Raw genomic sequence first — 14,158 nt, 5'->3', positions numbered from 1 at the left:
TTTAAAATTCTCTCAATAAGTTACCACCGTTTTCCGCTATTTCATTGTTTTATTATTCATTAGCTTAAGTGGTCAATCACTATACAGTTTACCCTACTATACATAACGCCGTTCTCATTTTCGATCACAGCCTACTAGATTCTGTTGTCATTATAAAGATATTTGGTTGTATATTTCGTAGCAAGCAGTCCGTGACAATTTCCTCTTCATCCATCGTTCCTAACTAACCCAGAGATTCATTACAATAAATTTTAATATATGTACGTGTATATATGACCATGTCATAAATGTTGAAGTTCGTTAACTTGTGTTTATGTCGGCTGGCTTGTACTCATGAGAGAACGCCATTGGTCAATTGTACAAAAATAACATCAGAATGCGTAATATCGACTTTACATATTGCTATTGACTTACATATCGATATGCATAGTCGTTTCCCTTCTGGGTTTATTGTGAATAAAAAATCTTCACGTTCACATCCTTAGCTTTCCGTTCTCGTTCTAGTGGTCGCTCCCAGTTTATTTTGGAAATGTGCAAAGTAACATCATTATATTATATTTAAGATTTCCTTAAACAATATTAAACATTACATATGGATAGACCTTCAATGGTTCACTGTACATTGTCGTAGACACTTTCAGTAATATATCGTATTTACTTGTCAACTTTCTTAAAACTATTTGTATTAGTTTGTTAGTTTATTCACCTATTTATTTAATGTATATATACTTTTATGGTTACCAAAAGTCAGGAAAGGTTACATCATTTTCACAGAAGTTTCTGTTCCCATTATTTCGATATTGTTATTCCGACAAAAATAATAGACAACAATTCAAACTATTGTTGAGTGCGTTATTGCGTGTTTTTTGTTTCTTTTTTTTTTTTTTTTTTTTTTTTTTTTGTTTTTGCTATTCCATACCACAAAGTAATGGTTTTTCCTCTAAAATGGGAATTACACTTATTAAGCGTTATTATGAATATAAAAGAGTATGTTCCCCACTACTGAGAAGAAACATTCAGAAGTCTAAATGACTGAGGTATGACACCTGCAATTTGTCGTCATTCTGGAAACTTGTAAAAAATTAAAGATATTGCACAAAATGTTCTTTTAAGGAGTTAGGTACAGCTTACAGCAGTAAAATGTTTGGAAATATTCAGCACTTTTTCCCTCCATTACTGTATCTTGTACAATAATGAAAATTGGTATGTATAAAATACTGTCCTTCTGCTAAACGAAAAAAAAAAATTCTTACGATTTAAAAAACATATATATATATATATATATATTCAAAATTCAAAATGTGCAGTGATGAAGCGTTTTCCTCATAACTCATAAACTAGTTAATTTCTTTCATGCTCTCTATCTTTTATTTTACTGCTGAAACTCATATTTACAATATCATGCTCTTTCAACTACATTCCCTAATAAATATATATATTTGTGTTACAAGAAAATACTGATATTTGACCATTTTTTAAAATGAATTTATTTTTTATCCGACAATCTATCAAAGGTAGAGAAGTGATTTTGCATCATTTTGTAGATGTGATATGCATAAATACACATAAAAAGTTTCATCACAGAATGTTGGATAGTCTTTGAGTTATGTGGGAACGCTTCATCACTGCACAGTTTAATAGAAAATCGATTTACCAGCAATCAATAAGAGAATCTACCATAAACCAGAAATATAGAACCAATAAAGAAAAGATTTTCTTAAAACAACAAAAATAAAGTGCCTGAATAAAGGGAAGAATAAAACTCATTAGACAAATCTTAAAACAAAAATCGGACTTAAATAAAAAACTAAAGATTATTTACAATAATAAAAAAAAGTAAAAGCCGAATTTCTTGTTTTTTTGTTCCGAGTAATGTTTTGAATTCTATATGTAGATTTATTAATAGTTTATTTCATAGAATATAATGTCGTGATGGAATTAATCAGAATCTTATTGGGATGATGAATAATCCTAAATTTTTTAAATTGTGAAAATATTTTCTTCATATATCAGAAGGACAGTGTTTATATATACTAATTTTCAATACTAATGGAGGAAAAAAATGTTGAATACTTCCAAAATTTTACTGCTGTAAGCTGTACCTAACCCCTAAAATGCTGTTTATTTTCTAGAACAAAGGCTGCTACTAATGATAGGGGAGAAAAATGTCCGCAATATCTGAATATTTTGAAATTGGGTTATACCTGAAAAAATATATAGGCCTACACACATCATTACTCTATGAACAAATCTGTATTAGTATTTTTCTATTAACTTCTTAACATCTTTGGTGACTGTTGAATAAGCCTACACATTTTTTTCTCATATCTATTCTTTCACTTAATTATATTTTTATAACAAAAAATGCCATTTAAATATAATTCATTAGGACAGATTCAAGATTTAAAATATGAAATAGATGAATATTAACTGTTATTCGCTTCGTCTGCTTTACAGGTAATTCGCAACTTCCGTGTTGAGTACAACTACGGAGAGATGGAATATATTGTTCACTTAATTTTGAAACCAGCCTCGCCACTGAAGTTCAAGATGATTGAGAGAGAGTGAAAACTGATTTTTATATTCTTTATCAATATGTTTTGTATTTCTGAGTTAACTGTTTGTAAGATATCAGACGAAAGCATTTAGAATATTTTTGTATTGTAATTCGATATGCTGATGTAAAGGAATGTGTAAAAAAAAAAGTAAATCTGTGGCGCTACAACCAATGAAGGGCCAAGATCAACCAGCCGACTGTTGCCCTCACGTCCACATGTCGTAGCAGAGGTGGACCATCATCTAACCAGAATGGAGGTATCGTGTGGTTAGCACGATGATCCCCCCGGGCGTTATAGCTGGCTTTCGTAACCGGATTTCGCTACCTATCGTAGCTCCCCAAGTGCATCTCGATGCTGGGTTGGTAGCGGTTCCATACACTGGCCGAAATTTCAAGAGAAAATTTCTCTTCCATAAGGACTCGAAATAGCGCGCATTCTGTAATTCGAGTCCTTGGCAGAATGCCTTAGACCACGACGTGGAACAAAGGAATTTGTACGAGTATATAGATTAATAAAATACTCGAATGTCTTACTGAATCTCCGAACGGAATAGTTCACAAAGTAATAAGAAACATGTTATTTGGGTCATTTGCAGTATTTGTATAACAATAACGTCCATCAATTCATACCCTTCCCATTATTGCATTTATAACGATAGTGTTATAAATTCCTAACAGTGAGTAGTTCCAATACTAATGTAGTAAACGTCACAAGAATTATTTCCTTCATGTGAAATATTTCACGAGAATAAAATAAAATTCTCATACTAACAGCTAAAATGCCGTGTCCATACTAGTTAAGTATTTAAAATGGAGCATTATTATGTTAAGATAAAGGTTTGTTTAATAATGTAATTGGGGAAAAAAATTAAAGAAGCATTTACTATTATCAAAACTTCTTCACTTATGTCTGAGTTTATATTTCCTTAAATATGATCGCATAATTACTCTAGTCCAGTAAATCAATCAGGTCTGTTACACCATTCTGTTTCTATGGATACGCGTTGAAAAAGAAATCCCACAGATGTCAGCACAAGCCAGGATGATGTACAGTGACTGTAGGATGATGCACAAAGAGCCATCTTGATTGTACTGCTATGTTCACTCATTTTGATTTGGATTTGGCGAGTTTGTGTGTCATACTCTTGCTTTGTGTTTTAGTCTAAGCGTGCAGTTTTACTCTGTAAGATCTGTTTGCGTTGTGTTTTCCACAAATAACAACATATGAAGTCAAGATCAAGAGGACATAATAGTACACGTGTGCAGTATTTAAGTTGCTATTTTGAAGATTTTTAAGCAAATACATTTTAGGTTAGCACATGCTTTTGTTTGTTTTGTCATGTCTGTTACCTGTCAGATCTGTTACTCCATGTCATGTATAGAAAACATCTATCTATCATTAAAGAAACTAAGGCTCAAATATCTTCACCTTAAGGGCAATCTACTAAAATAATTGTGACTGAAAGAATGCTTTTCTATTAGTTACTGAAGAAGTTTTTTTATATTAGTAACAGATCTGATATTAAGATATTTAAAATAATTGTTCATTTTTGATCCGAAGTTAGTTCTGTTACTATTCTAGGACCTATGCACTGTTTAAAGAATATCTGATATAGAAAATAAAGGAATTCTATTTCTATAAACGATTCACTGTCTTGTCTTGTAACACACCTGACATTTAGCCGTACCATCAAAGATTCACTGATACTTGTAGAGAATGCTGTAAAGCAAGGTGAGTGTACAGTGGCTGATTGTTATGGCAGCCACATTATACTTTATTAATACATGCAGAATATTCACTAAATAATACTTTTAGTTTTGACGTTCTCAATCGTCCGTTTGTTATACAAATTTTGCAAATGATCCATTTACATCCTCAACATCCTCTGTAATATTGAGGTATCCCTCATTTTATTTGTCCTTTCTTTAATTTCACCAGAATACTTACCACAGTCTTTTATTTTGTATATTTACATAATATTTACAAGTCCAAAAATTGTAGAATATTTGTGTCACTTCAAGATAGAATGTTACTCTTTAAAAACCTTTGTAAGAAAAGTAATAAATTAAACATTTATTTTGCTGGAACGTACAGAGCAATTACAACTAGAAAAGAGACTAGGTTGTTGAATCAAAAGTCCATGCTGAACATATCAATAATCGGTTTCTGCCCTCTTAAATTTAAGAGAAATACAAATTAAATTAAATTATGGTTTATTTAACGACCCTCGCAACTGCAGTGGTTATATCAGCGTCGCCGGTGTGCCGGTATTTTGTTCCGCAGGAGTTCTTTTACATGCCAATAAATCTACTCACATGTGCCTGTAGCATTTAAACATACTTAAATATCATCGACCTGAGAAATACAAATTTTCAACATCTTTCATAGCAAAAATTTGTTTGTGTACGGATTTTGTTCATAGTCTATATCTACCAGACAATTTATCTAGCAATGATGCATACAACTGTAATAATGTTTAGTGAAACATTAATAGGGCTTTATTTGAAATAAAAAAGAAAACGTTGATTCAAATCGAATATACGGCCATGAATTTCTTCTAAATTGTTTCTTGCAAGAAATGAATTGCAAGTTCGAGGGTCGTTCAAAAAGTAATGCCCTACATTTTTGTCTCAGAATATATTTAATGAAAATTGTTGCAACTTGGCGAAAATGTAAATGAATACTTATTCTTTATATTCCACTCCTTTGCAAAGTATTCATCACGTGGTATGACCTTACGCCAGCGCGACAAGTGCATGCATTCCTTGCTGGTACCAGCTCTTATCCTACGTGCGTAAGCACTTCCTCACTGCATCAATTACGCTGTTAACACTTTCAAAATGGCTTCCAAGCAAAGCATCTTTAATAGACCCAAAGAAATAGAAGTCTGACGGTAACAGATCTGGGCTGTAGGTGGGTAGGGCAGCACGGTCCAACTAATTTTTTGTGAAGTGTTGCCGGGTACCAAAACATGTGTTACGGTGTACACTGACATGCGGGAGCAACATTTCTGCTGGATTCTTGCCAGGCCGAACTCGCCAAAAACGTTTCTTGAGTTTGTTCAGGGAGTTCAAGTACCCCTCCCATTTAATGGTTGCACTCCTTGGCATCACATCCAGAAAAATAACTTCTTCACAACGAGCTCGGAAGAAACATCAGATTTCAAGCTCTCAAAAATGAAATTTTCCATCTTGTTAATAGCTGATAAAAAAAACTTGGGGAATTACTTTCTTAAAGACCCTCGTATATTCCTAGGCACTTCAATTTCGGGTAAATTCATTATTATATGTAAAATCATTTTCCTACTCCATGTTTTGTTAGAAACCGCAATGTCCCCAAGCCACACTAGACTCTCTCTACGACAACAAACACATTACAAAAAATAAAATCATGCATTAATTCATTCATTTAAAACTTCTTCACATACATCACATTATAAAGAAAATGCCTAATATTTGAAATTATAGATATCAGTATATAATAAAATATTGTATAGCACACTAAAGTAATCACATTTTATGCGCTCGTGGAAATTATCACCTTCGACTTCGCCTCTGGTTGTAATATTTCCACTCGCGCATAAAATCTAATTTTACCTTCTTGTACCTATTAATATTCATATTCATATTTATTGTCATCATACGTCTTTCAGATAGTGGTTTCCCTCACATTTCTGCATACGGTCCACCACTACCTTGCTTACATTCCATCATATATCCTTTATATTTCTCTTATCATCTATGTCTCCCCAAATCTTCCAATTATCTAAAGTTTAACCCTGCTTCTGTCTATTTCTTCCTCCATCCTTTCTGATGTACAGTATTTACAACCCTTAACCTTCTTTATCTTCCCTCAATATAATTCCCGAATACTGTGCAATACTGCCACCTTACTCTTATATAGAAACATACGCGTCTACATCTACTCCTCCATCTCTACTACTATCATTGTCATCTTTCATTACTGTTATCCCTACTTTTATGTTTATCGTTAAAACCTTTTTAACTCTGACTAGTATTCCACTAATATTTCTACTATCTCATCTACTTTATCTTATTATATTATATTATTTGTCTCAATTATTATTGTAATGATCTAATGTTTGTGATACCTCCTTTCTATTTCTTGATTCGATTCACTTATCACTTTTTCACTTTATTGGATAACTTTTACGATTCACTCTCACTACTTGCACTCACTTTCTACCTCCTCACTTCCCTTATTTCCCCTCTAAATTACATCAAATCCTACCTATTATTTACATACTATCTCCTACTTTTATTAGTCTCACTACCATATTGCATTTCTTCTCTCTAATTTACTCTATTCATCTTCTATTAACACTTCATTACTTGTTCCTCTATATTTTTCACAGTTCCACTTCAGTTGCACTAATCTTGTACCTATTGTAAATTAATATTATTTTGTACGCATTAAATGGTTTAATTTACATATATCTTTCAAATAATAGTTCCAGGTAAGAAAGAAAATTCATTTCATTTACATGGCACAGGAACTGAATTATTATGAAATGCATAGAACGTCTACTCAATAATGTGCGTGAACTTGCGAATTTTAATCTCATTTTCCGAACTTACAGTAACTGTAATACTGTTTTGCAGTTTATGTTAATTGAAAATAAAGTACAATTTCGTGAGATACCGAGCAGATATTTTGTCGGCTACGAACCAACAACCTTTAACACACAAGACAAACTATGTTTGAAGAGGGTGACTGTTCTGTGGCGTGTTTTATATTATTTTGAAAATTAGAGGAAAAATGTTTTTTGTCCATTTTTTTTAAATGAGTTCTGCATGGTGTACGATTCAATGTAGTGTATTCATATGAATCAAATACTTTGATAATGTGAGTAGTCCTAGTGCTATGGCAGATTTTAGTTATGATACATAGAGAAAGAACGTGTTAAAGACAGACTTTAAATTTATGTTTCTTCTGAACAATTTGTTAAAATGGACAGAACGTGTTCTTTTCCTGTACTCTTAATTAATTTGGTAATGAGCAGTAATGAAGTGTCTGGAGACTGATTAAAGCCGCAAAGGAACTTTTCCCATCTACAATAGCAAAATAACGTAAAAAACTATTTGAAGTCGAGTCGAAGTGTGAAGATTTTCTCATTCTGCAGTAAGTAGTTGTACTAGTATTTATTTTCAAGTTCTCTCTTAATCTACACTGAGACGAAATAGTTGGCCATTAGAGATGAACAAAACTAACTGCCGCCCTCGCTCGCTGTGTTCGTTGCATTTGTCTTTCGAGTCTCGTCTCGTAACTCTTGTGAGCTTCGAGTCTCGCTTATCATTCTCGAAATAAAATTTGGCCGGCATGGAAAGATTTCGTAACTTTGAATAACATACATAATTGAAATAAGTAACATAAATGTTTATTTTTTACAAAAAGACAAAACAAAACAGTACCATAGTTATCAAAATGTTCTGGTTTTATTATCAGATCTACCTATGGTTAGCCTATATAAATAGAAAAATATATATTTCAAAGAAGCATAAAACGTAAAGTGAAATAAAACTTTAATAATTTTTTTACTTGAAAATGTACACTTCATCTCAAACATACGGAAAAAAATCCTAGCCTTTTAATAAGGCCTAGTGATTAAATAAAGATTGGCGAACGGATTATTATTATTATTATTATTATTATTATTATTATTATTATTATTATTAAAAACTGAAAGGTAGAGATAATGTTTCAAATAGGCTACTTCCCAAAATAGACAAAAGTTCAGTCTGGTATAAACGACTGTGTAGATTCAAGGCTGCTTGACGTTCGAGAGTTGACCACTTCCGATGTCTTACAAGTTAGCTTGATTCACTCACAAGCAGTCAACGACGTAGGCAATGCTGTTGTGCGGATTTTCGGCTTTGCGGGCTCTGTTACTCTTGCTTTCTCGATCGTTGTTCAACTTTATTGGCCATACATGAAATCTCAGACTTAACTCAATGGTAAGTAAGTCTGTCTTCCGACAAAGAACAATGTTGCATGAGAGCAAATAATATAATAATCTTTTAAAGAATTTCTTATGTATTAATAAAGCGAAGTAAGCTTTAAAATGAAAGAACCAATCACGCATGAATATGTAACATCCATGATTTTCGCGTTGCAACATGGAGGTTAAACACAGTAGTTCTATTGTAAATGTAGGTACCGATATATTACGGTACCGTATACTCGCACATTCATTCAAGAAGTAAAGGAAAAATAGTTAATAATATAAATTCACTATCAATCTCAATGACAATCATTACAAATGAAAACCAATATCTTACGATAGAGATATAAATATTTTTGTTTGTGCTGTATAATTTTCTAATCTTCCTCAACTTGGTGAGGTTGCCAAAGACAAAGAATGCTAAACAGTAACATTTAAGATGTGATATTAAAAATGTCTTTCAAGACGTTTGTTTACAATAAACTGAAATTTACAGTAGATAATGTTATACAATAATGAAAATTTGCAGTGAAATAAAAACAGACGAAAAATAAAATTGAATGAGAAATTCAACTGTAACTTAATTTGAAGTAAAATCTGCAGAGAACCCTTCAAAGCTATCATAGAAATTTCCTTAATTATTGTTGTTGGGACTCAAATTTATGACAGAATAATAAGCCTGAGGTCCAGTGCAAGAACCCTGTAACCCTCGCATAGATTATTCTAAGAAAATCAGAAGTAAAGAACATTGTAAGCATTGTACATAATGGTAATACAGTATGTTGTCACCTCTCTTCTATCTATGGTGTGGATACTTAGACCTTCACAACAGTCGCAATACAATTTATGATAATTAAAGGTTTAGATCCGTAACAATATCTAACTTTTTTAGGGTTACAGGTTCCTTTCACAGAACGGCACAAATAATGTCAGTTTAGGAGAAAAATTTCAGTTAGTGTGTGTTGTGGGAAGAAATTAATCTAATATTCAGGGTAAAGACCGTTAGATTCTATGATAATGAGCCAACTTTCATCGAGGTTTAATATCCCGCAACGGTAGGCCTACCAGTTTCTGGTTTTTGATACAAAGAATTCGATCATACCAATTTCAAAAGTTTCTGAGTTTTGAAAATTTTTTCCACGTTTGAAGTGAGCCACGGATCGAAATAAATACTGATCTGAAGGCGCAAGATGAGAGCTATATGCCGGATGTAGTAGCAGTTGAATTTCTCCCAATTCCTAGATTTATTCATGGTTGTTCGAGCGGTATGTGGTCTCATATATTCTGCTGCAAGATAATTGTTTCGATTAACTAATGCCGGGTATCTTCTCTCAAAATTTCATGAACTCGTCTTAGCTCTTGAAAATTAAGATCCGCATCGACTACAAAGTCCCTGTGAATTAAACCTTCCAAATTTCACAGACACACAACATTACCTTGGTACCGAAACGATTTTAACGACGACTTTGGCAGGTTGACGAAGATCGAACCATTATTTTGAGGTGTCAGTGTTGCGGCAATGTACCCATTTTTCATCACACGTCACATTTCTCCTAATGAATCTATTATCCATGAATTAGAGAATAGTTTACGACAGATATTCACCATGTTTTCGGCTTGGTTAGGTATCAATTCATGAAATGGAGATCTGCAACTTCTGTATGATTTTGTAAGCGTCTTAATGCGGTGATGTATTGCGTCTTTTAAAGCACCAAGTACTTCTAGCAATCTACGAGTACTTGTTTTGTGGATTTTGTCCCCTTCAACCTCAACTTCACATTCTTTTAGAGTCGCGGCAGCAGATTTACGATCTTGTTTCCAGTAGTGGTTTAGGATTATAAGGTCAAACTTTATCATCTTCGTGTTATATGCTTTGTATTAAAAATCGGTGCTATCAAATGGTCACAATAAGCAATAATAACCATAGCATCCTGTAAACTGCATTTTCCAACTAAAGGAAATAATTAATATCTTAACCCTTTCTGATCTCAATTTTTTTCATAGAAACACCATGGAGAAACAAAAAAACAAAGCGATCCTCTTCCTAATAACAGCTGGCCAAGGAACTGGCGGGTGTTACACTTTATCGGTAAAGAACGAAATTATTTCAGAGGATACCAAATGGAATCGTCAGACAAATCATGTGAGTCAGAGATTACAGAAATGTTAGTGATTCCAAATGGACCGATTCGAGTGGAAAGGGGTAAAAACACCAAACTTAAAAAACCGACAAGACTAAATATTGCCTATAACAACAGCCAATCGAGAGTAGTCTATAAACGTTTAACGCAGTTACGAGAACTCTATGAATACCCTATCACGTATTTTCCATTCCTTCCTTCTGTTATTAACGTATCTTCTTTATGTTAATTGGTCATTCAACAATTTCTACATACACTGTGCAGTTGTATTAGTTTCGGTAATTGGTGATAACTGGATGGTATTTTTACGAAATAAGTCGGGGACTTTGCCATTATATTAACTGCCATTCGCCATAGAGTTGGGAAAATCCTCTCAAGACATTCAAGCACCTTTTGAGATTCAACGGATTCGAATCCACGACTGAACGTGGCTAAGAGTTTCGCTCGCTACACTAACCTACGCAAGTGCTTTTCTATCTTCCCGTCCTTCTTTTCCTTACCATTCTTATTGTTGTTTCTCTCACGCGAGTTTAGGTATGTACAATACAATTCAGTGGCTACTCGTGACATTTTTTAAATGTATATTGAGACTGACGATTGATGACCAAGACAGAAACTAATATTAATATAATAATAATAATATTATTATTATTATTATTATTATTATTATTATTATTATTATTATTATTATTAGATCATGCAAAATCAGTACCAGTAGGCCTATGTCAGTCTTTGAGTCACCATTCTGGAACTGGCAATTTATTAGTAGTGAAGTTCGATTCTCCTCCCCTTTTTAGGTGCGAAGATTGCTCTTAAGCCATTGTACTGCCCGATATTTACCGATGTTCCGTCGTACGTTCACGCAATTAATTTCTTGCTATAGTTAAATTCTTCTAAATGATCAAATACAACTTCAGATATTCTTTCGGCTGTCCTGTCATCTGAAAGTCCTGTTAATTCTTGTATTTATCATGGCTTATTCTATTTTTTATTCATTTTATTTTTTATATTACATATCATTTAAAATTATTTATTATTTCTTTTATTCTATTCTTTTAAAATGACCAATGAACTGCATTTAATAAGGCTATAAGGATACTTGAAAATTCTTATTGTGGTCTCTGGCAGGGTCTCCATCACGCAGAAAGAAGGGTCGTAGTATTAGGATACGCGGTAATATCCTCAAACGCGGTTAAACTCAAGCCATACCCCGCTCTCCGCACCCTGCCCTGTGCTCTAACTTCACTGCTAAAGAAAACAGTTTGCTGTAAGATACTTGGATGGTTCCTCGAAAATTATTTCTGAGCTGTACAGTGGCGAAAACTCACGACAGAAAGTGGAAGCTTAAAGGAAATTATTACGCCGGGACGCACTGAAAATCAAAATCTGTAATTAAAATGTTTTCAATCCTCAGAGGCGCACGAAATTAAACTGTAGGATCATCCTCATATCCTTCATGGATGAATCACATCTGAAACAATTTCTCTGAGAAGACATGAATTTCCTTTGTCCCCTTTATTACGATTATCCTTGGCCCTTGCAGTTACAAGCTCTTATTATATTAATATTAGATTACGCAGTGTTAATAAGTGTTATTTATAGTTGTGTTGGGATGCGGATCCACTACTATCACTGTCTGTCTGTCTCTGTCTGTCTCTCTCTCTCTCTCTCTCTCTCTCTCTTTTTACACAAATTATTAGAATCAACAAGCAATTTCATAACACACGCTAATGGGCAATTGCAGTCGTCCTTGGAGATTGACCTCGACAATGTATACTTTAGTGTTGCGATTCATACAGCGGATGACGAACAACGCAGCATCACGAACCAGTGTGGTAAGGACAAGTGTACGGAATCTGTGAGAGTGGAATAACCCCAGCGAGTACTCGCATACTTTATCAAATTCTGTTCTGCCAGTGTCGTTTGGGCAGGCATCGCCAGATGGTGAGTAGATATCTGATGTTCGTTTTCAATAACGCTAAGTTTGCAAATAATGAATATATACAGAAACATGGGCCTATGCTAGGGCTATAGTTTAACACAAACAGATATATGATCAACTAGTCGAGACAGTCTTACTTAAATTGAAAAGTATAATTTCCAACAAAGTCTTAAAAATGTCTAAGTAAATTTGTGAAACTCTTTTAAGCGACATTGTTTCAGGAATAGGCTAACTACTTTTTTTTACTGGTATGAAACAACTAACAATTGGCAGAAACAAATAAATATGTAATGATATACAATCAAATAAGTGAACGTATATATATATATATATATATATATATATATATATATATATATATATATATATATATATATATATATATTATATGAATAAATAATGCTATAAAATAAATAAGTGATGAAATTAAAGTACAGAATAATACCTATAATGTGCATGTATTTTTCACTGATAAATGTTAGCACGATGATCAATATACAGTACTCTGCATAATTAGTAGAGGTCTTGCGATGTTAGTTACCGTGGATTTCAGGGGAGGAAATGGGTAAATTTTCGGTCATTTTTAGAGAAGACTTCCATTTTCATTTTTTGGAAAAATACAATCAGTGACCTTTAATTTATATATTGACCAAATTTTGTCAAAACAATCGTCTTCCAAATGTATGCTTTAGATACATTTTACAATTACACACAGGTTTTCGTGACGAAAAACCGATATTTTAAAGACATTTTTCCACACTTTTATATTTACTACATATCAGCCGCCGTGGTGGTCTAATGGTACAGCGCTGACATAATTCTGTGGACCCTGGTTCGATCCCCAGTATACCTCCGACTTATAACTTGTGTTGGGTAAGCTCGTGGTCCAGGTAACACAGGGTTTTCTCCCGGGAGCTTCGGTTTCCCTGTGGCATTCCAACAAATCTCCATCGTCATCTCATCATGCGAGTGTAATGTAGACAGCCTCCTATGGCTTCATATATGTGAATCACTAAGTCAAGTGCCCGTTAATAGTAAAAAAAAAATTAATGCATTTACTCATATTCAAATACTATAGACTATAACAAATTGCATATTAAGAATCTGAAATTTTTATGTCATATTCTGAAAAGTAACTTCAACAAATGTACAGAATCTTTTATTGGATGAAGTAAATATTTTCATAATTAAAAAATAGAAAGCAGTATCCGCGCATAAAAAATAAAGTTTTAAAATTGACCGGATTAACTATTCAGGTCACTCTTACATTAAAAATTCACATGTTACCTCCAATGTTATGTTATACGCATATAAAAGACTGCTGTAAATTTTTTAGAGCCTATAACTTATATTTTGTGCGTGTAGATATATTCTTAAAAAGTCAAAATTGTTAAAAAATTAACAACTGAAATCTAATCAACTAATACTAATGAACCTTGGAAGCATTAATACTAATAGCAATAGTTAGACTAAGGTTGATGTTTACAAAGCATTAAACTTCTAGATTAGAAAATGTAGAAAATATAAACTTTACTCACTTCATTCTAAGATTTTA

General features: G+C 33.0%; 3 protein-coding genes across 3 annotated transcripts in view; 2 read left to right on the top strand and 1 right to left on the bottom strand.

Annotated features, from left to right (window-relative positions):
• LOC138693463 (probable cytochrome P450 49a1) overlaps window positions 1-4,196 on the top strand; it is a 53,797-nt gene extending 49,601 nt beyond the window's left edge. Inside the window, exon 11 of the mRNA XM_069817446.1 lies at window positions 2,458-4,196. Within this exon, the coding sequence (XP_069673547.1) occupies window positions 2,458-2,568 (111 nt within the window). The 3' untranslated portion in view covers window positions 2,569-4,196. The remainder of the gene's footprint in view (window positions 1-2,457) is intronic.
• The window catches only part of LOC138693464 (zwei Ig domain protein zig-8-like), a 1,129,977-nt gene that overhangs the window by 1,088,761 nt on the left and 27,058 nt on the right, over window positions 1-14,158 (bottom strand). The gene's annotated exons all lie outside the window — the stretch shown is intronic.
• Window positions 12,447-14,158, top strand: part of LOC138693462 (probable cytochrome P450 301a1, mitochondrial) — a 51,257-nt gene continuing 49,545 nt past the window's right edge. Inside the window, exon 1 of the mRNA XM_069817444.1 lies at window positions 12,447-12,605. The gene's annotated coding sequence lies outside the window, so the exon portion shown is untranslated. The remainder of the gene's footprint in view (window positions 12,606-14,158) is intronic.

Source organism: Periplaneta americana, chromosome 17 (genome assembly GCF_040183065.1).
Source record: "Periplaneta americana isolate PAMFEO1 chromosome 17, P.americana_PAMFEO1_priV1, whole genome shotgun sequence".
In the NCBI taxonomy this organism is placed as follows: Eukaryota; Metazoa; Arthropoda; class Insecta; order Blattodea; family Blattidae; genus Periplaneta; species Periplaneta americana.
The sequence above is the reverse complement of the archived record's forward strand: the minus strand, read 5'-3'. Positions and strand labels throughout refer to the sequence as shown.